The sequence below is a fragment of the Manis javanica genome, chromosome 3 (assembly GCF_040802235.1).
Source record: "Manis javanica isolate MJ-LG chromosome 3, MJ_LKY, whole genome shotgun sequence".
In the NCBI taxonomy this organism is placed as follows: domain Eukaryota; kingdom Metazoa; phylum Chordata; class Mammalia; order Pholidota; family Manidae; genus Manis; species Manis javanica.
Window position 1 is genome coordinate 212,185,864 of NC_133158.1, and position 22,487 is coordinate 212,208,350.

General features: G+C 40.9%; 1 protein-coding gene across 17 annotated transcripts in view; it reads left to right on the top strand.

Annotated features, from left to right (window-relative positions):
• MSRA (methionine sulfoxide reductase A) overlaps positions 1-22,487 on the top strand; it is a 357,530-nt gene that overhangs the window by 167,980 nt on the left and 167,063 nt on the right. For all 17 annotated transcript variants that reach the window (XM_073232766.1, XM_036998852.2, XM_036998851.2 and 14 more), the window contains one exon: positions 7,127-7,246. In XM_073232766.1, the coding sequence (XP_073088867.1) occupies positions 7,127-7,246 (120 nt within the window). The remainder of the gene's footprint in view (positions 1-7,126; positions 7,247-22,487) is intronic.

Sequence of the window (22,487 nt, forward strand, 5' to 3'; positions counted from 1 at the left end):
CCTAAGGCTGTCAGTGGATTTCTCTGTAGAAACCTTGCAGGCCAATAGCCAGTGGGATATATTCAAAATGCTGAAAGGGAAAACAACTGCCAACCAAGAATACTATACCAAACAAAACTGTCCATCAGAAATGAAGAGTTACAGATATTCCCAGACAAAAGCTAAGAGGTTTCATCACCATTAGACCTGCCTTACAAGAAATACCAAGGGGTGTTAAGTTGAAAAGATGCTAATTAACAACATGAAACATATAAAAGCATAAAATTGGTAAAGGAAAATATGCAGTTCAATGCAAAATACCCTAAAACACTGTATTAGAGGTGTGTAAATCACTTTAACTATAGTATAAAAGTTAAAAAAACAGTAGAATTAAAAACAACTATAGCTAACATGATTTGTTAACACATGTACAATATAAAAACATAAGAGTATGATACCAGTAGTGTAAAATATGTGGGGAGGACACAAAAAGTGTTGAGTTTTTGTATGTGATTGAACATAAGTTACTACCAGCTTAAAACATACTATTACATCTGTAGAATGTTTTATGTAATCTTCACGGTAACCAAAAAGAAGAAACTTAGAAAAGTTACAAAAAAGATAAAGAGAAAGATATTAAAGCACACCAGTACAAAAAAAAATATTACAGAGGAAGACAGTAAGAGAGGAAAAGGAATAAAAGAACTAAAAAACCCAGTCAGAAAACAGTGAACAAAATGGCAATATTAAAACTTTACCTACCCATAGTGAACTAAACATGAACTTTTAATGAACTAAATTTTCCATTCAAAAGACAAAGAAGCCAAATGGATTAAACAACATCATTGAACAATATGCTGCCTACAAGAGACTTACTGGTGAAGTATGTCTTTATTTTAGCTTTAAGTACACACATAGGTAGAAACTGAAGCGATGGAAGAAGATATTCTATGCAAATGATACCAAAAGATGGCAGGAGTGACTGTACTTATGGCAGAAAAAAACAGACTTTCATTCAAGGTTGGTCACAAGAGACAAGGTCACTACATAATGCTACAGGGATTAATTAAGAGGAGATAACAGTCATAAATACGTAGGTATCCAAACTGGAGCACCTAAATATGCAAATATTAACAGAACTGAAAGGAAAAATAGCAATACAATAAGTATGAGTCTTCCATAGCCCTTTTTTAATATTGGCTTAATCATTGAGACAAAATAAGGAAACAGTGGACCTGAAAAATGCTATAAACCAAATATACCTGAGAGGTATATACAGAATATTCCATCTAACAGCCTCAGAACACACATTCTTTGCAAGCATACATGGAACATTCTCCAGGATAGATCATATGTTAAGCTATAAAGCAAGCCTTAACAAATTTAAGAAAATTAAAATCATATCTAGTAACTTTTCTAAACACAACAGTATAAAAGTAGAAATAAATAATAGTAGGGAAACTGAAAAATTAAATTCAGGGAAATTAAACTGCACACTCCTGAGTTAAATAAGAAATAAAGAAATCAAAGTATTTTGTAACAAAAAATGAAAACACAAATACCAAAATTTAAAGGGTGCAGCAAAAGCAGTTGTAAGAGAGAATTAACAGTAATAAATCCTTAAATTGAGAAAAAGAAATATCTCAAACACTGTAACTTTACACCTTAAGGATTTTGAGAACTAAGCCCAAAGTTAGCAGAAGGAAGGATATAATAAAATCAAAGCAGGCATAAATAATAGAGATGATAGAGAGAAAGCAATGAAACTGAGAGTTTTTCTGAAAAGATAAAAGCAACAAGCCTTTAGCTAGGCTATCAGGGAAAAAGAGGGGGTTCAAATAAACAGAACTTTAAATGAAAGGACATTACAACTGATACCTCAGAGGTACGAAGGACAAGAGACTACTGTGAAAAATTATAGTCAAATTAATAACAGAACCTAGAAGAAATAGATACACTTTTAGAAACAGACAACCTACCAAGACTCAGTTGTGAAGAAATACAAAGTCTGAACAAACCAGTAATGACCAAGGAGACTGAGGCAGTAATCAAAAACCTTCCCCAAAGAAAAACCCAGGAACACTGGTGAATTTTGTTTTTGATTTCTATGAAACTAAATTTAGAGAAAAATTAATGCCAATTCTTTTTAAGCTCTGTCAAAAAATTGAAGGAGACTCCCAAACTCACTTCATGATGTCAGCAATCACCCTGATATCAAAGCCAGATAAGGATGCCACAAGAAATGAAAACTAAAGGCCAGTATCCCTGAAGACTATACATGCAGAATTCTCAACAAATATTAGCAAACCAAATTCAACAATACAGTAAAGGGATTATACAGCAAGATTGAGTGGTATTTATCTCTGGGATGCAAGGATGGGTCCACATGTGCAAATCCATAAACAAGATACACTAATAGGATGAAGGATAAGAATCATATAACTCAAGATGCTGAAAGAATTTACCAGAATTCAACACCCTTTCATGATACAAGCTGTCAAGAAATTTGGGAAGGTATAGAAAGAACATAGCATAATGAAAGCCATATATGATAAACCCACAGTTAATAATCATCAGTGAAAAGCTTAAAACTTCTCTGCTTAAATCAGAAACAAGACAAGGGTGCTCACTCTCAACACTCTTAGCCAACATTGTACTGGAAGTCCCAGCCACAGCAATTAGGCAAGAAAAAAGTGCATACTACCAGAAAGGAAGATGTAAAATAGTCTCTGTAGATGACATGGTTTTATATTTAGAAAAATCTAAAAACCTCACCAAAAAATCTTAGAACTAATCAACAAATTCAGTAAAGTTGTTGGATACAAAATCAGTGTATATAAATTTGTTGCATTTTTATACACTAACAAATATCTAAGAAAGAAAACAATCCCATTTACAATAGCATTAAAAACAACAAAATACTCAGAAACAAAATAGCATGTGAAAAACCCGTGCACTGAAAACTGTGATACTGAGAGAAATTGATAAAGACACAAAGATATGGAAGGATATTCCATGCTCATGGATTGGGAGAACTAATATTGTTAAAATGTCCATCCTACCCAAAGCCATCTATAAATTCAGTGCAATGCAATATCAAACAGTGTCAAATTTCTAATGGTATTTTTCACAGATACAGAAAAAACAAACCTAAAATTTGTTATGGAACCACAAAGGACTCCAAATACCCAAAGCATTTTTGAGAAAGAACAACAAAGCTGGAGGTATAACACTTCCTGATTTCAAATTGTCCTGCAGAGCTATAGTAATCAAAACAGTATGGTGCTGTCATGAAAGCAGACATATATGACAGTGGGATAGAATAGAGAGCCCAGAAATAAACCCAACCATAATGGTCAACTAATAATGGAAGTGGAGCAAAGAATGCTCAATGGGAAAAATACCCATCATACATAAATGATGTTACGAAAAACGGATATTCACTTGCAAAAAAGTGAACCTGGACCCCTATCTCACACCACTATCAAAATTAACTTGAAAGTAAAACATGAAACCATAAAGCTCCTAGGAGAAAACAGAGAAGAAAAGCTCCCTGACATTGGTCCTGGAAATGGTATTTTGGATGTGACACCAAAAGTACAAGCAACAAAACCAAAAGTAAACAAATGGGGACATTAAACTAAAAAGCTCTGCACAGCAACAGAAACAATCAACAGAATGAAGAGACCATGGAATGGAGAAAATATTTGCAAAGCATATGCTAGATAAGGGCTTAATATCTAAAATATATAAGGAATTCATGCAACTCAATACCAAACCAAACAAATAATCTGAACAAAAATAGGCAGAGGATCTAATTAGACATTTTCCCAAAGAAGATGTACAAAACACGTACAGGAAAACATGGTCAACATCACTAGTTATCAGGGAAATACAAATCAAATCCACAATGAGATGTCTCCTCACACCTGTCAGAATGGCTAGTCTCAGAAAGACAAGAAATAAACATTGGAAAGGATGTGGAGAAAAGGGAACCCTCACATCCTGTTGGTGGGAATATAAATTGGTGCACTCATTCTGGGAGGATTTCTGGGGTGGGTGGCAACGTTCTATATCTTGACCTGCGTGGTGGTTCCAAGGATGTTCACCTAATGATAATGGTCGAGGAATGCATTTGTTTTGTGCGATATTTACATTATCTTTGTTTTACTTTATAATAAAAGGTATTTTAAATAAAATAGTACATATTGTAGCTTTTTCAATGATATTCATGTGGTCTACTAGACTATTCCAAGTTCTGAGAAATTCTGCCATAAATAAACCTATTTTCTTTGCACACACACAGACACACACATACACTCAAAACCAAATAATAAATGCTTAGGCTTTACTGGAAGCCATTAGATAAAATATCTGCTTTCTTCAAGGAGGAGTTTTATTCTTACAACAACCCTTATCCTAAGTTAAGTACTTGTCCAGGAATTTTGACATTGACTATATACCGGGTCCCTGAGGCTTTATTTCAGCCACACATGGCTTCTCTCGAGGCCTTTGCACAGCTAGAGCTGGGTCACCCTCCCTTAGTTAGGGGTCTTGATCAGTATTAAACATTGAAAGGGTATTAAATATTTCTCTTCTTGCAGCCAATATTGTGTTTGGTTTGGCCAAATATATTTTAAGTTTTATAAATCTGTATCATAAGATACTGTGATATAGAGGATATAGAGTCTGAGGCCATCTGTGTGGAACTGTAAAGGTTGGGCCCAGGAAGCCGACTGCAAAAATAGCCATTATGTACCTTGTGTATGGAACACAGGGCTACTCTGATACCATCACTATTAGTCATGGTGCAATATAGAAATGTTCAGTGAACCATGCAGACTTCTGACTTGAGGGTTAGAGCATTTTCATCTTGACACACTGCACAACTCCCAGGTGCCTTTGTGGCCTTTTCTGTTCAGTAATGCTACCCAGCTTGCTTTTTTAGACTTCTGTCTCCAGAGATTCTATGTCATCATTTCTGTGATGGTTAATTTTATATGTCAACCTGACATGGCTAAGGGATGCCCAGATGGTAAAACATCATTTCAGGTGTGTGCGTGAGAGCGTTTCCAGAAGAGATTAGCATTTGAACTGGTAGACTGAGGAAAGAAGGTGGCCCTCCCTAATGAAGGGGAGCATCTTCCAGTCTGTTGAGGTCCTGGGCAGAACAAAACGGCAGAGGAAGGGAGAGCTCACTCTGTTTGCACTGGGCTAGCCACCTTTTCTTGCACTTGATCATTGGTGCTCCTGGTTCTGAGGCCTTTGGACTGGGACCAGTGCATCATTGGCCTTTTCCCTGGTTCTTTGTGTTGGACTGGGATTATCGGACTGGTTCTCTTGGGTCTGAGCTTGCAGACTGTAGATCGGGGACTTCTCAGCCTCCATAATTGCAGGAGCCAATTCCTCATGATAAATCTCCGTATCTTACTGGCTCTGTTTCTCCTGGAGAATCCTGACAAATATAATGCCCTCATCCCGTAAATGTAATGAACTAAAATAGTGAATCCTTGTTCCAGAGACTTGAAGATAATCAATTTTTGTGAATAATAAATAGTTGCACTCACTAGCAGCAAACAATTCACTTGTAAACAGGAACAGTTAGTTGTACAGAGCAGCGTGTAACTCAAGCAACGCACAGGCTTCTGTTTTTCTTTGAATTTTTTGCTTCCCTTTAAAAGCGTATCTATTTTTTCCTTTTTAAAGCAACATGAATCTATTACAGAAAAACTTGAAAAATGAAAACATTTTCCTTTATTCTCACCCCTGAAAAAATCATGCTTATAACTTTATTTCCTTCTACTCTATTTTGGTATGAATATTCTTTATAGATGTAAAAATACATACACATAATTGTGTTATTTATTGCCTTTTAAATTTAGCCTTTGGTAATTATGATATACATAGTTCCATGTTGTGCTGTTATCACAACAGTAATTTTTGACTGCAATAAATTTCATAATTTGGTTATCATATTTTTTAACTGTTAACCTATTTTTAGTCTATTTTCCCTCACATTTGAGCAAATGTCTTTTTTTGTATAATACATAATATGTACATTTCTTTTTGGTTATTGTTGCTCTGAATTTTTGAAGTAGACGATTAACAAGTGTCAAGAATTTCAGGAAACTTCATCTAATTGTTCTTTCAGTTCTGTCATTGAATCTAACAAATCTAGTGATTAGAGAAGTAGGAGGCATATGTTAATTTGCCAAGTGTTCTACCCAGGATCTTAATTATATATGACTTATAAAGCCATATAAAACTTGAGGCAGTAATGTTGTTTACATCTAGAAATTGGCCACAGAATAGCTGGGTGGGCAGTTTAGAAACTTATGGTAACATTGGAGGGTTCATTTGGAACCCAGGGAAATGTAGTGGAACATTTTCCATGGGTGTAAGTGTGTGCACTCTTGGCAAGTGGTCTTAATTTTCATCATGTGTTCCAAAAACTACTGGTTTGAGCCAATGCCTCCTGGTTAAATGGAATGTTATTTTTGTGTTTCTTTGTTCTCTCCTTCCTGGCCTTCCCCATTCTCTCTTTTTCCTTGTTCATTATTTTCAGCAATAAAACTCAGAAAAATGTTCCTTTTGGTGAGCAGTGATTTATCACATGAAAGTTTATGACATAAGAAGTGTTTAAAAACAACACGCACATGAAATTGTTAATTGAATATTGAATCAATCTGTTGTGAGAAAGTTTTCCACTTAAATCCGTAATTTAGTGTTACCTTTCTCTGTTAGAATTTTCTTTAAAAAGCATGACTAAGATGTTGATCATTAAATAAATTTCTGCTATTGATACAAATTACTATGTTGAATGAGTCCATAATGAATTAAGTGTGGAGATCATTCAGCAAATAGTGATCCTTTTACTATGTTATTTAGAAGGATGTAGGTTTACTAACTCCAATAACATTTGAGACTCTCCAAGTTTTTACACAGGTACAACAATGAGACATTCATTGTAAATAACCTTAAATCAAATTGTTTTAGATGTTGGAAATTCTGTTTAAGAGATAAAATCTTAGTCATTTTTGATAACTAAATAACAGGAACAAGTTCTCTTTTCTAGTGTAATGGGGCTTCTACTTGCAATAAGAACCTGTGTTCCATAAAGGACTAACCAGTGTCATATTTTTCTTAGGAATGGGCTGTTTCTGGGGAGCTGAAAGGAAATTCTGGACCTTGAAAGGAGTTTATTCAACTCAAGTTGGTTATGCAGGAGGCTACACTTCCAATCCTACTTATGAAGAAGTCTGCTCAGGTAGGAAGAATTTGCTCCGTCATACTACTTTGAGGAATAAGGACGGGTTCATCTCTGATGGCAGGTGACAGATCTTTAAAATGGAAATATAATTTTTTTTGTGTGTTTCCTCAGTCTTCGCTCCCATTTCTATAAATCTGCTTGTCTTCTCACCTTAAATTTTTAGAAGTCTAGGGACTGCAGTATTTAGCTGTTGTTACAGAACAGTCACCTCCAAACCAAACTTAATAACAGAAGCAGTCATTGATCAGCTTACATTCTGTGGGTCAGTGATCTCGGCTGGGCTCAGCTTGGTGGTTCTGTGGGTCTCATCTGGGCTCACGTGATTCCAGCCAGCTGGTGAGTTGCCCGGAGATTAGGTGGTCTAGGAGGGCTTCACTCATGTCTGCAGTTGGTGCTGCCTGTCACTTCCAGTTGGCTGCAGTAATGGGGAGGAGGGACCATATGTCTTCAGCATGCTGGTCTGGGGAAATTCATAGGGTCAGGGATGCAGAAATCCCAGGAGCAGCAAGACAGGGCAAGCCCCATTCTGCTAGCTCCTATCAAGCCTGTTTATGTCACATTTACTGTTGTCCCACTGGCCAAAGCAGTCACATGGTCTAGCCCAGAGTCAGTGTGGGAGACATTCCCAAATGCAGGAATGCAGGGAGATGTGAAGAAATTGGGACCATTACTGCAACAATCTACTACATGGCACAAACAAATTGTATCCCAGACTTGTTTTTTTGAGGGACAAACATTAAAATCCAGGCCATAATGAGGGGATTGGCAAGCTATGGCTTGCAGTCTAAATCCTGCCTGCTGTTTATATAAATAAAGCTTTATTGAAACACAACCACACCCATTTATATATTATCTATGAGGGCTTTCATGCTTCAATGGCAGAACTGAGTGGATGTGAGAGAGATGGCATGGCCTGCAAACCTATGATCTAGCCCTTCACAGGAAAATATTTGGCTACAAAGATCCATACCCCCTTGGTAAATTCTAGCTTGAATACCAGATCACCATTCTGACTTTGTTTTTTGTTTGAAGTCTCAATGATTTTCCTTTTCTTTTCTGCCAGTTCAGCTGTTAAAACATGTTTTTTCTCTTTTAGCAGCTTTTAGTTCTTTTAAAAAATTAAACTGATATATATTTAAGGTGTATGACATGATGTTTTGATATACGTAGTGAAATGATTACTAATAGTCAAACTGTTAACATACCCATTTCCTTGCATACTTTCTGTGCGTGTGTGTGTGTGTGTGTGTGTGGTGAGAGCACCTGTGATCTACTCTCTTAGCAAACTTCAAGTGTAAAGCACACTATGATTAACTGTAGCCATCACGGTGTCCATTAGATCTCAGACTTATTTATCCTAAATAACTGAAAGCTTTACACCCTTTGACCAACATCTCCCATTTCCTCCTGCTCCTGCCCTTGGGAAGGAACATTCTGTTCTCTGCTTCTGTGAGTTTCATTTTTTTTTCTTTTTAGATTCTACATATGAGTGAGACCATGCAGTAGTGTTTTGTTTTGGTTTGTTTCCTATGTCTGGCTTATTTAACTTAGGATGATATCCTCCAGGTTCATTTGTGTTGTTGCAAAGGGCAGGATTTCCTTCATTTTTATGGCTGACTAATATTCCACTGTCTGTGTACCACAATATCTTTATCCATTTATCCTCTGATAGGCATTGAGGTTGTTTCCATGTCTTGGCTGTTGTGAATGATGCCCCAGTGAATGTTGGAGCACAGATCATCTCTTCAGGATACTGATTCTATTTCCTTTGGGCATATGCTCAGAAGAAAGATTGCTAGATCATATGATACTTCTATTTTTCATTTTTTTGAAGAATGTCCATACTGTAAAACACATTAAAAAAAAGTTATTCCTCATCTTAAGAGTTCCTAATAGGCAGTTTATCTAGATACATAGGTGGTCATATTGACAGAAGTGGTATTTTAAAAATACAGAAATTGTTTTATCTTGTAAAAGTAAAGGTTTGACTTGGTTTTATTTCAATAATAAAAGGACTCTCTCAGCTATCTGAGGACACCATAAATGAAGGTGGGGGAGGTGTTGGCATATGGGAATTTGTTGAATAATCAGCATGTTGATATGTTTGCTACAATATGAATTCTGAAAAATCATAAAAATATACATATTCTTGTTTTTCTTCTAGAGAATAATTAATGTGTTCTGATTGGTTTTGAAAATGTGGAATAGTGAACAAATATATTAATGGTTAATCTGTTTTTTCCTCTTCTGTTTCAAAATTAAATGATATGCAGAGCTATAAATAGAGATTCAGATGAACCCTGGAGATTGCCCAGGTGTACCCTCTTAAGTCTTAGGAATGGAAATGGATAGATTCCTTCCTGTAATTGCAGGCATGACTTAGTAACCCACGAGAAAAGGTTGCTAAGAAAACCTCCAAATATCTGCTGCTTCTACTATTGTTCTCCACCAGCAAAAGATGTTAATAATCAATTAGAATATTGTGGTTGCTTGTTTGCTCAGACTCATTTGAGTTCAGCTCTTCACTTTAATAAGAACAGTATAACTGCCCTTTGTTGAACCCTTACTGTGTGCCAGATGCTGTAATAAGCACTTTTCACATCTTTGCTATTTTTCCATCTAATCTTGCAAACAGTCCCATGAAGTGTCTCAATCTCTGAGTTTTACAGGCGGGGTGTGGAGGCTCACAGCAAAGTAACTTATTAAGGTCAGAGCAGGAATCCCAGCCTTACAAGCTCTCAGCTCAAAGATCATGCCATTGACTGTGGTGTAAGTTACCAGCTGTCATCATGTCCCAGTGATTTTCTCTTCATCTGTTTGCACTTCTCTCCACCAGGTCACACATTCTCTTTCATGCCTAGTCATCCCTCTATTATACTTTTGAATATGTTAGTGTGCTTTTTAATGATTGCTGTCAGAAAAATGCCAAGCAATTTTTTTTAAGATGCAGCTCAGGCAAAGAGCTGGTGTGTTAGATGCCTGTAGCAGTGGTGAAGTACAGAAACCTGGGAGGATCATAAGGAACTCTGTATGTGATGTGCGCACTACCTGCTGAGTTAGTGGTGGCATCAGGGAGGATGGTTGTCATGGAAACTCATTCCTGATTGGGGAAACATAGTTATAGGGTCTTATCCAGACCCAGAAGGAGAGATGATTGCTTTCCCCAGGCTTTTTTGTTCTCATCATGAAAGGGAAAAACAAAGAGGCAGAGAGAAGCTGTGATAGAAAGGTCCCTCTGGCGCAGAAGTGGTAGAGCCTTCAGATTCCTGAGAATAGCAGGAGGGGAGGACAAACACGGTCCCTCGCCGGAGTAATCATGGTAACCAGCTCATTAAAGATTTTTGACTGAGGAGCAGATGGGGGGACAGAAAACCAGTTATACTGGTGGGGCCTTTCCGCTGAAGCCTTGGGTGCTCAAGCCTTGTTGAACAAGTCAGCCCTGGAGGGGTGTGACTTGCACAAAAGAAAAACCAAGACTCTACTAAGGTGTGTAACACTAGGTTTCTTAAGGGAGAAATATGAGTCCAGTATTTGCCTTAATTTCAAAATTGCTTGCTCTTGTGTTTGTAATTCAGTGTATAAGACTTTGACCACAACCCAGCGGTCTTTTGTAAAGGTATTCATTCACTTATTCATTCAGGAAAAGAAACCGAAGGACTTGGGCAGTGTGCCAAGTTCCTTCCGTCATGTAGCAGTACGCACAGCCTAAGATGCCACTGGTTTCTGGGGGCAGGTGCCAGAATTACAGTGGCAGCACTCAATGGATGCATATCAATGTCTGAATGGTATTTCTGTGTGGCTCTGGATTCTGGAACCTGAACTGGAGTTTGATCAGGCATGGAGAAAAGCTGTACAGCTCCTAGTAACAGCTGGGCGAGGAGGTTACCCCGATGGTGACACACGGGTAGAGTAGACTACACGTAAGCAGAACCTGGTTAATGGCTTGCCAACAGGTCTGTTCCCTGTTGGAGGATCCAAATGAGGCTTGAGCCTGACACGTATAGAAGATACAAGGGGACAGGAGTTCCTCAAGAATTTGCAGTAAAGTTGGCCTTTCGGAATAAGGTATAAAATAAGCCTGCAATGCATCAGAGCAGGGATAGGCAGTCACATAGAAGAGAGCTTGACTTCTGGGTCTGTAGGACCTGAGAGCGACCTGGTTGGTAGAAAGCTCTGACATAGGTTAAATGGAACAAAAGGACCTCAGCAGGAAGGCTGATCAACCAGGCCAACCTGGGAAAGGGAAGTCCTGCTGGCATCCCCTGGGTTGCTCTGTAAGGTTCAACCACTGGACAGACTCCCAGAGTGCTACCAAGACACTTATAAGTTTGATCAGTAACTTCTCTTGTTTCGATCCACTCTACAGAATCATGACATCTTTTGCCCTCCTGTGGAGATTATTTACAGAAAGAAAATGCACTGAGACCAAGTTGGTCAGCCAGACAGTTGCAATTCTCATTTCAAATTCAGTTAAATGCCATTCTGCGATGTATATCTCAGTCTTCTGGGAGCTTAGTCTACATGGGTTATTCTCTCTATATTGGATTAACCTTGGGTTGAATTAAATGATAAAAATAAAGTTTTGACCTGCGAAGCCGAGAGTCAGAAGGCAGACCACCATGGTTTTCCAGAGCAGTGATTGCTTCCTGCATTTCCTTCATGTGTTGTTCACATTTCATCTAAAAATCTTTGAAAAGGGACAGTCATCCTGTGATAAGCACTTCAACTTCCCTTCCTTGGGTTCATCAGTTAGCACTGAAGCCAGCACTCACAGGCTGAGAAACTCGTACCTCCTGAGACGTTTCAGGCCTGAATTCTGAGCCCTCTGAGAGCTGCCCACCCCCGGCTCCTGCACTGGGAACCCAGCGTCAGCTGGGCTGTGGGGCGGCATCACTCACAGCCACTCTCTGGCCACTGTTTCTTATGTCTCTATTCTTCTCTAAGAGATGTGCTTGGAAGTAATTTAAGTCTTAGTGGCCACCATTCTGTTCCTAAAATGATTTCCAAGGATTCATTTATTCATTTGGTGTTTCTTAAAAGCTCAGTGTATGCTCAGTGCTAAAGAACCCATAGAAACCTGGAATGGAAGAGCCGCAGGAAGCCAAGATTTCATGTAGCCTTTCTTGAATGAAATCAATACACCATTTATTGGGAATGTACCATATGCTTTGGACTAGATACTAGGGGGAGGTTGTTTATGATACAAAATGTAAATTGCTAATACCTGTCTTCTAGAAATCTTTCACTATAATCAAATGAGTGATTTTTCACATTTATTTTAAAGAGTTGTGTTGACCCTGGATTTCACTGTACACACACACGTGCGCGTGCAGGCACACACACGTGCACACGCACACACACACAAACTCCCCAAACATTTGTTATGCAAACCAACCGATTAACTGGCATGCTTTTGCTTTACTACATTGATTTTAGAAGTAATTGAGCTATTCAAATTCCTGAATACCCTGATAGAGAATTCTTCTGACATTTTATAATAACGACTGTACAGATGAAAATATGAAAAGACATTCTGCAATGGATAAGCATTCTGGATTAATTTCAGTGCATTAGCCTAATACTCAAATAACCCTATTTCTGGCACGAAAACTCAGGATGTTCATTCACCGGGTAGTATCTTTTTCGTATTTTGCTTACAGATGTTCAGAACAATTCCATGTTTATCAGTCTATTCAAAGGCTTTTAGAAATCTGCATAGCCAGATACACCAAGACCAGAAGCTTGCAGGGGGCTGTGCAACTTTTTCTCATCAGTGTGATCAACAAAATCGCCATGGAAAACCAGAGGCCCAGAGACTCTCTTTGTCAGCAGAACTCCTGGGCGGAGCCTGGGTCTGGGGGTCCCCAAGCCACCTTCCAGGGGTGCACACAGTGTCCTGTCTTGTAAAATGGGGACAGTGACACTTCATGGAACCGATAGAATGGTGGTGAGGTTCTTATTTGAAAATAAAATTATTTCAGATGGGAAGTATTCTAAATAAATCAAGGACTTTCTATCACCCTATAGCTCTTGGGATCAAAGCTAAGAGTGGTGGGCCACGAAGCGCCACGTGGCAGGGGACGGCTCAGCCCGCAGACTGTGCACATGGCACTACAAATAGAAGCCGTTTCTTCTTTTGTCCTGAGTTCTTAGTATCTCACAGCCACCCCCCCTCACCGAATGCATATCCTTACTTCCTTGACGCTTAAAAGCTCTAACAAAGCGTTGAATAATTTCCCCACTAATATAAAGCAACTTGGTGTACTTTTTTAGTTTGACTTAATTTCTGAAGTGTTTGGGTGGATGTACATGTCTGTGTTTCTTACATGAGATTAATGATCCCATTCTTTTTCAAAGTCATGATGAGTTCTGTTATTAGGAAATTTCACCAAGCAATGTAAAACTCTTTCTGAATTCCTTGTAGACTGCATTAAATCTCTTTAGTGCATAGTAAGTCTTATTGTACTCATTTCAATGTCAGTCAAGGTAAATTACTAAGGTATTGACATAACCTTGAAAATGCAAGAATTCTGATGTTCAGTTCTTGCTATAAGCAATTTGATCACTTTTTGTTCCTCTTACATTAGACCTAAAATTGACCTTAAACTTGTAGAAGGCAGGATGAAAATGGTTATGTCTCTCAAGCCATGAGGCAGAAAGGAAGCCCTGAGGTCGGGAGTCCAGTGACTAAAACACCCAGCGCCACGTACAGCTCCTGCACCCAGCGTATCCACACAGCTGTTCAAGATGGTTTAGTTCAGTGAGTGGGCCTGTTGCCTAATATAGGTCAAAGGAAAACTGATGGTCATGTTTATTTTCTAAGCCTCAATAACGAAAGACACAAGCTTGGCTTCTTAACAAGGGGCACCCCTCTGAAGGGCTGAGATCAGGACTTTTGGGGTATTGGTCACTGGGGGGTTGTGGCATTTCAGACCTGCAAAGGGGCTAGTCAGCTTCTAGGCCAGTGGTTTTCAGAGTGGGCAACCGTGGAACCCTTGGGTTCCAGTAAGGCACTTGAGAGGTTCCACGAGCCATGAAATGTTTTAACTACATAACAAAGATTTAAGCTGCATGGGGAGTTCATTCACTCTTTCAGGTGTATTACATGCCACAGTCTCGGCTAACATCTCATTCTAAAAAGTTCCTTAGAATGTTTGAAAATGACTGAGACTACTTTCTTTGGCAGATAAGGAAACAGGCTGACAGGAAGCAGTTTGGGAGATAGATTTGAGAAGAAGGGCTGCAAGTTTGTCTTCCGGGATCACGGTGTTGCTTGAATCCTAAAAGGAAGTCAAAAATCTGTGTCCATTCACCCTTTTAAGAGAGGCTGGGGATCAGGGATGCAGAGTAGGGGTGGCTCATGGGTTTGAAATGTTAACATTTTAAGAGATGAACATTGTTGTCAACTAGATCCTGGTTATCATTCAGTTAGGCAATTTTTTTTTCTTCAAAAGTTGAGCATTGGGATTTTCTCATAGGCAGTTAGTTCTATGTCTGCTGAATGCAGTAGGTGCTGCCTGCCGCAGCCAGGAGCAGAGCCGAGGGCGTGGCAGTTGGGCCTGCGGGACCTCCCCGGGCAGCCGAACTTTGGCACCTCATTTCCCCTGGCCCGAGGATGAGAGGGGGCGTCATCACACACGAGAGGGCTGCTGCCTTACTCTCTTCACAGCCTCTGTAGACCTGCTTCCCCTGGGCTGTGGACCGCAGGGCCTGCCGAGTAAGGACAGACGGTCTGCAAACTGATCTGTCCCCCAAGTGTGGCCTCCAGATGGAGTCACCGTCTGGCTCCCATCTACTCCCGGTTTTCAATCTGTGAGGAAGGTGGTGGTGTGATTTCATTCAATGTTACTGAACTCAGAGCAGCTTTTTGTTAATCACTTCAGTCCCTCAGCCTTGGATTCTACCATCAGAGCGACCACCCTGGGGCTCTTACCCAGGGTCTTGACAAAATCACGCGGCCTCTCGCGCTCATGTAGCCGCAGAACTGTCATGCCTCTGGGTTATTCAAAGTTCCCAAAGCTGAAATGAAATGGACATGAGCACACTTTGCTAGAGCTATTTTGAGTTTGCCCAAATAGTTCAACTCAGCTTTAGATATCACAAGAGAATGAGGATTTTCTGTACTTCAGAGGACTGAAGATGGGCAAAGACCAAACTATGAGGCGACACAAAACCTCTGCTCTCAGATGGTACGGGAAGTGTTTGTGCCTTTCTGTCCATGTTGGGTTTATTGGCCAAAGACAGTAGTTGTATCAATGCCTGTTCCCTGTCATTTAAGGGGAGGGGTGGTGAATGAATTTTAATAGTTTCTGGATTCTCTGAAGAGTATTGCAGGTTCAGTATATTCTCCAAGGTCCTATTAATATGACCTTAATATCTTCAGATTCTCGGGCTTGTTCGGCTGTTCAGTCCACCCGCTTAAATTACTGCTGGGAGCAGGTGTGGTGGTCAAAGGTCAACACACTGACAGACTTTAAGTAGCTAAATGTGTCAATATTTCAGCATATCTGATGGTAAGATTCTAATAGGCCATTTAAATGGAAAATAAAGGAAAAGAACAATAATAAAAACATTATACGCATCCAGCACTGGCAATAGGTTATTCCTGCATTGTTTCAGGATTATATTCTCAAAGATTTAGGGGGGAGATTAAGAGGAATTTGCTATAGCAAGCAGTTCTTAAAACATAATTGCAAAAGTGATTGATGAATGTGCCTACACTGATATTTTCAAATCACATATAATGGAACCATAATGTAATATGAGAAAATAGCCTTAGAGGGGGTTGAGCTTCTCTAGGAATTTTATGTGATACTCTGGGTCTTAATTACTTCATAATGGCTGACAATTTTTGGAGCCTTAGCATGAGGTTTTTGGTTTTTTTTTCCTAAGTTACACTAAAAATAAAAATCTGGGTCAATGACTGCCCCATCTGCCAAGCTAAAATTGCAACGAGAGACGCGTTTGACACCACGAGTCGTCCAGTAGGAGGGGTCACTGCCGTTTGCCAAGCCTTGTGAGTCCCCTCAGCTGTGAACTAAGAGGCCCCAAATAAATCCCGGCCTCCAATGCGTGGAATTGAGGGGTCCACCAGGGAACACCCAGGGACAGAACTGGCCGCAGCATCTTCACTGGTCACAAATGGGAGCTGATGCGGCGCCTCTGTGTCAGGAGCTTTACGAGGAGGCTTAACCACAGCGGGGTTGGAACCCTTGTGTTTGTAGGTATTGCCTCCCTCCCTGTTTTTGTCATTTCCTCTTCCTCCTTATCCTGCTCTGCCCTCTTTTTCTCCTCCTTTCCTCTACAGTAGACTATTATTATTACAGCAGTCCTGCAAACCACAGGAACCGAGGACGTACGAATACCATCTTAGGGTTACAACAGTTTATAACGTAATACTCCCAACCGATGTGACGGTGGTAGCTTATATTCAAATACAGCCTTATAAAGCCTGCAAAACATCGTCACAGGCTGATGTGACTAGACAGGGCAGCCCTGTCGCTGCCACTCACAGTGCTGCAGAGCGCTTGGAAACACGAAGTCGCTCAAAGTGTGGCACCTGCTAATTGGAGGCGCTGACAATCTCTTCTACGGTATTTCTTTGGAAAAGAAAACAGGTTGTATTTCAGATTGTTTCCTTCTAAGCTTTTTCTTTTATATGCCTTTTTTGAGCACCTTAGGACACTTCAGAAGATAGTAATTTCAGCTGTGAAGTTCTTGCAGGAATAAATGAGTATTTTGAAAATGTTTATAAAAAAACGGTGCTCTGAAATGATTTGGATGAATGTGATCTACAGGCACATGGATTTCTTTTTCTTTCAGTTTAATAGATCTTAGAGGTCCTGTGTTCCAGTGAGTCTTGAAACTTATATTGGGCCTTAAAATATTTCTTCAGATAAAAATGTTGCCTTATGTCAAATATTAATATTGACATATTAGTATTAATACTAATACTAATATTAAAACAGTGTTCAGGATACTCTGACTGGACCGTGGGCTTCCCCCTGCACTGCCCTCATTCTTTAGGCCAAGGATCTAAGTCTAGAAAGCAGTTGAGGACCAGGGGCTTCATTCTGGGCTAAAACACCCAGGGAAGAGAGATGATTTCCCACCTCATGAACACAGGTGGCTGCTTAAGGCTGCACAGTGGCAATTTGGAAGTCCCTAGGAATGTCAGGGAAGTAGAGAAAATGCTGGAAGGAAGGCATGAGGAGGGCCTTGTCATTCTCTGCCTTTTCTGAGCTGACCCCAAACACTGAGATGGAGCTGGTTGCCCCAGGCCCTGGCGTTTTGTGTGGCTTCCAGGTCTCACAGCTGAGGGGCCCAGGGCATCCAGTCCCTCCCAGTCACTTGTCTCCTTCCTTTTCCAATTCTGGCTAGGGCTCTGTGAGCCTATATTTTTACAAAGCTCTCCCTGCCCTCCTCAATCCCAGAGGTATGAAACTGTTAGCTCCTGTAACACCCACGCCCTGTCAGCAGATCCACTTCACTCTGAAGGGCGGGTTGACAAAAAATCATAGGTGCCTGAACTTGTGTATCTTTATACACAAGACAAAAAATTGTCACCTTGCTAAAGTCTTGTTAGATTGTGACTGATAGTTTGAAAACACTGCAGGGAGAACCATCTATCCATTTCTGCTTCAGATTGTAGGATGGCAAAGCCAACGGGGATGGTGGCGTGGGGCAGGCATTGGGAAGAAGCTATCATTTTTTGGATCTTCAGTAACACTTTCTAATCTGTAAACTTTAATTTTTAAAGCACTTTTAGACTCACAAAAAAATTAAGTATAGTGGTTTCCCATAAACCTCCTCCCTCCTCCGCACACATATTGCTTCCCCAGTTATCAACATCCAACTATAGGGGAACATGTGTTACAGTGGATGAACTTGAATTGACACTTTGTTGTCACCCAGAGTCTATAGCTCACATTAGGGATCCTTCGTGGTGTTGGATATTCTGTGAGTTGGGACAAATGTATGAAGACACGTGTCTGCCGTTACAGTACCATACAGAGCATTGGCGCTGCCCGCAAGTCCTCTGTGCTTTGCGTGTTCATCCCTCCCTCCCACAACCCCTAGCAAATTGATCTTTTTATTGCCTCCCTAGTTTTGCTTTATTTTCCCAGAATTGGAATCAGCCTGTAGGCTTTTTAAATTGTCGTCTTTCACTTAGTAATGTGCATTAAGGTTTCTCCATGTCTTTTCATGGCTTGATGGCTCATTTTTTTTGCGTGCTGAATAATATTCATTTGGACATACCGCAGGCTATCCATTCACCTATCAAAGGATATCTTGGTTACTTCCAAGTTTGGGCAACTATGAGTGAAGCTGCTGTAAACTTGGGAAGCTGGTTTTTAACCACCTGGCAGAGAGATTGCAGGCCCTCAAGGTGGAGAGTCCTGGAGGACTGGCTGGAAGGCATGATGTGCCAGAGAGGATGCCTGTTTGCTCATGCTGGGCACTTGGGAGCTTCATCCATCAGAAACACTTTAGGTTAAATTCTCCACTCCATTTCTTCTTCTTTTTCTTTTTTTAGGTGGGCCATATAGGTCTTGGGGGTGGGGGGTAGCTCTCCTCTGCTCGGGGTTCTTCCATTCTGGCAGGCAGGTGTCCCTGCCTTCTTACCACCAGCCAGGGTCTTTCTTGGGTGGCCTCAGGTGGAGGGTGAGCTCCTTGGAGTGCCACCTCTAGGGGGGCCTCCACTTAGCTTCATATCTGGGCGGCCCAGGGCCTCACCCCCTGCTCTCCTCCTACTCAAGTGTCTACCAAAGTAGGTCCAGGAGACACCCCCAGTGCTTTGGAGTTTGTGTCCCTACTGGGGTTCTTATTGTCACCTTGTCTTTTGCTTCTGTGTGTTTCTTTCATACTAGGCTTTGTGAAGAATTTTTAAACGATGAAAAATATTTTTTACCCAACATTTTAGTTTCATCAAATAAGATTGCTCACGATGTCGCTCTGCTGTGCTTCCAGCCAGGGGCGTCCTGAGCGGTGGCCAGAGAGACACGGGAGGTGGGAACACCGGTGCCCTTGGGCGTGGCTCTGCTCCTGCCTGAACAGGTGGTAGGATGGCACGGAAGGGTCCTCGGGCAGCCGGGTAAGAGGACGGGGACAGGCCTTCTCCAGCCACAAGCACAACAGCGTGACACAGATGGAATGCCCTCATGCCGGCGAGGTTGACCCCAGCAACATGGGTTCCCATCACATCAGCCCCCCTGAGAATCCCTATCAGCCAGTGGGTGCTCTTCTATGCATGTTTGTGAGTAGTTTTCATTTATTTGAAGTTACTGCATTTCTATGACCTCCCATTTGAATATAGTGTGAAAATTGTCAGGAACACGATTCATAATCATTCAGGTGGTAGAGGGTGCCCTTCGCGGTGAAGCCAGTGCCTTCGGGACCCACGCTGTTCTCCCCTTACCCGCGGGTGGGGGGCAGTCACCTGTGACGCTCCCTCCCTGTACCTGCCCGTGAGGATTCGCTAGGTGAAGAGTGTTCTTCTGGGCATTTGGGAAAGTTAAGGAAAGACTATGCTGAATATCCTGCTCCAGGAATGTTTAGTCTCGTGGGGAACCAGGGCCAGAGGCCTGTGGTCTGGGTCTGCTGGGGAGAGAATCCTATGCCTGTTCGCTGTGCTTCCTGCATCTTCTCTGCCCCCCCCCTGACTGCCTTTGAAGGCTGCGCCTGCTGCTCGCCTGGGCTTTTCCCTTTGGATTTGCAGCCTCAGTAGACTGTGCACGGGTGTCCTGACGTTGGTTCCTTGAGGCTCTGCCCACCGCATCCGACCTGGAGGCCCTTGACTGCGGTGGCTCTGTTCCTCATGGTCTGGCTTTGGTGGATGTCTTCAGACAACTTCAACACAGAAGCTCCAGAACAGGGGTCCAGACCTGTTTCTCGGAGATGCTTTAAGATACAGAAGCTCCAGAAAGGAAAATACAACCTCGTTTTCAGGTTTGTTTTCAAATTTGGATTGGCAACAAACACTGCCAAGACAAAATGGATGCAATAACTGAGGTCTGTCAGAATAAATGGCGAAGACACGGCAGAAACCAGTGGCTGATGAATGAGGCTCACAGAGTAATTTGAACCAGTTGCAGCAGAATAAAAGTCCACCTCTCAGTAAAGAATCACACATGACAAGCAATCAGAAGCTATTTAATACCACCGTGCACGGTTAGTTCTAGAGTTAGCAGCACCTACGCACATAAGCGAGGCAGCCGCTGTCAGGAAGCACAGCTGGGCTGGTCGTGGAGCCTGAAGTTGGGGAACCAGATGGCCACTTGATCACGTAAATTGGATACCTGGGGACTGCACTGCCAGTTAGGAAGTCCAAGGGCATATCAGGCTGACCCAATGACGACATACCTCGCAGCAGCAGAATCAGGGCATCCATGATCTGAAGGGGAAGCAGTCAGAAGTTTGCACTGGCAGGGAGAAAAACAAATGAAATTCAGAATAAAGGAAATCCCGTCGTCAGTGTGTGTGTGATTAAGAAATGTTTTTTTGTAAGAGGACTTACTGTCCTTCCTTCATCTCTGGAAGACCTGATGTTGTGATGCCACTTCTAAAAGTTGTAATTGTATGACGTTCAGAGCACCACAGGAGGAAATAACATTTGGATATTTGATAGATAAGCAAGATATATTTGAAATAAATTTTCTTACCACTGAATTTTTACTGTAAGCACAAAGTGCAAAAATAACTTTCTTGAAAATAATTAACTGTAGAATGTGATTCCATTTTCAAAATACAGTATAAAATGCAAGATGAAGCCTTCATTTTAAAAACCAACTAGTATTAAACTAAGATAAAACTCATTCTATCTGGTTATATTTAGGTCACTTTAGTAGTGTACCTGAAAAGCTATAGTCTGTTTTGATGGCACTGGTAAGCTTTTTGTTTGATGATAAGATGAATGAATTGGCATGTTGTTTTAGTTGCTACACACTCAACACTTTTATATACATTTAGTGTCTGCACACATTCATGGTAGGTCTCTGAAAGCTTTTTAAAATTCATCACCTACCCTGAAAGTCACTTTTCTAGATCCCAGATACAAGGGTAGACAGGACAGATTTGTTTTTGTGAAGCATCCATTACTTTTTTAAGGAACAGACTTTGGTTTTCAGACCAGTTTTACATTTACAGAAACATTGTGGAGGAAGCAAGGTTTCTATATTACTTTCCACTCCCCACACATACATTTTGCCTTTTATTAATATCTTGCATTAGTGTGGGTCATGAGTTATAATTGATGAGCCAATATCGATACATCATTATTCACTACAGTCCATAGTTTCCATTAGGGCTCACTCTGTGTTGTCATTCCGTGGGTTTGGATGGTGCATAATGACACGCATCACCGTGATAGTATCATGCAGAGTAGAGTCCTGCTCTAAAAATCCCCCATGCTGCCCCTTTTCTGCCTCCCTACCTGCCTCCACACCCCGGCAAGCACTGGTTTCTTCCCGTCCATGGTCTTGCCTTTTCCAGAGGGCTGTACTGCTGGAATCATACAGTGAGTAGGTTTTTCACACTGGCTTTATTCACTTGGTAATTTTCATTTAAGGTTATTCCATGTCTTTTTGTGCCTTGATTTCTTTTTCTCACCAAATAATCATTGCATAGATGTATCGTAGCTTGTTTACCCATTACCTATCGAAGGGAATGTAGGTTGCTTTCCGTTCTTGGCAATTATGAAAAAAGCTGCTCTAATCATTTATGCGCAGGTTTTTGTGTGCATACTGAGGGGCATGATGGCTGGATTATTTGGTAAGATTACACTGGCTTTGTAAGAAATTACCGAACTTCTTCCAAAGTGGCTGCGTCATTTTGCTTTCCCACCAGCGTGAATGAGAGCTCTTAGTGTTCCACATCTTCACCGGCATTTAATGCCAGTGTTGCAGACTTTCATCATTCTAATAGGGATATAGTGGTGGTATCTCATTGTTTTAATTTGCAGTTCCCTGCTGGCATATAACGTTGAGCATCTTCTCATAATGCTTTGTTTGCCATTTGTCTATCTTTTTCGGTGAGGGTTCTATTCAGATCTTTTGCCCATTTTTATTCAAGTTATTTGTTCTTTTAAACTAAGTTTTAAGGGTGTTTTACCCTTTATCAGATACATGACTTGAAACTACGTGCCTCACTCTGAGGCTCCTCATCCTGACGGTGTCTTTCCCAGAGCCCCCATCGCCCTTTGGCTGCTTGCGGCAGGTGCTCGTACATCAGTGGTTCTGGG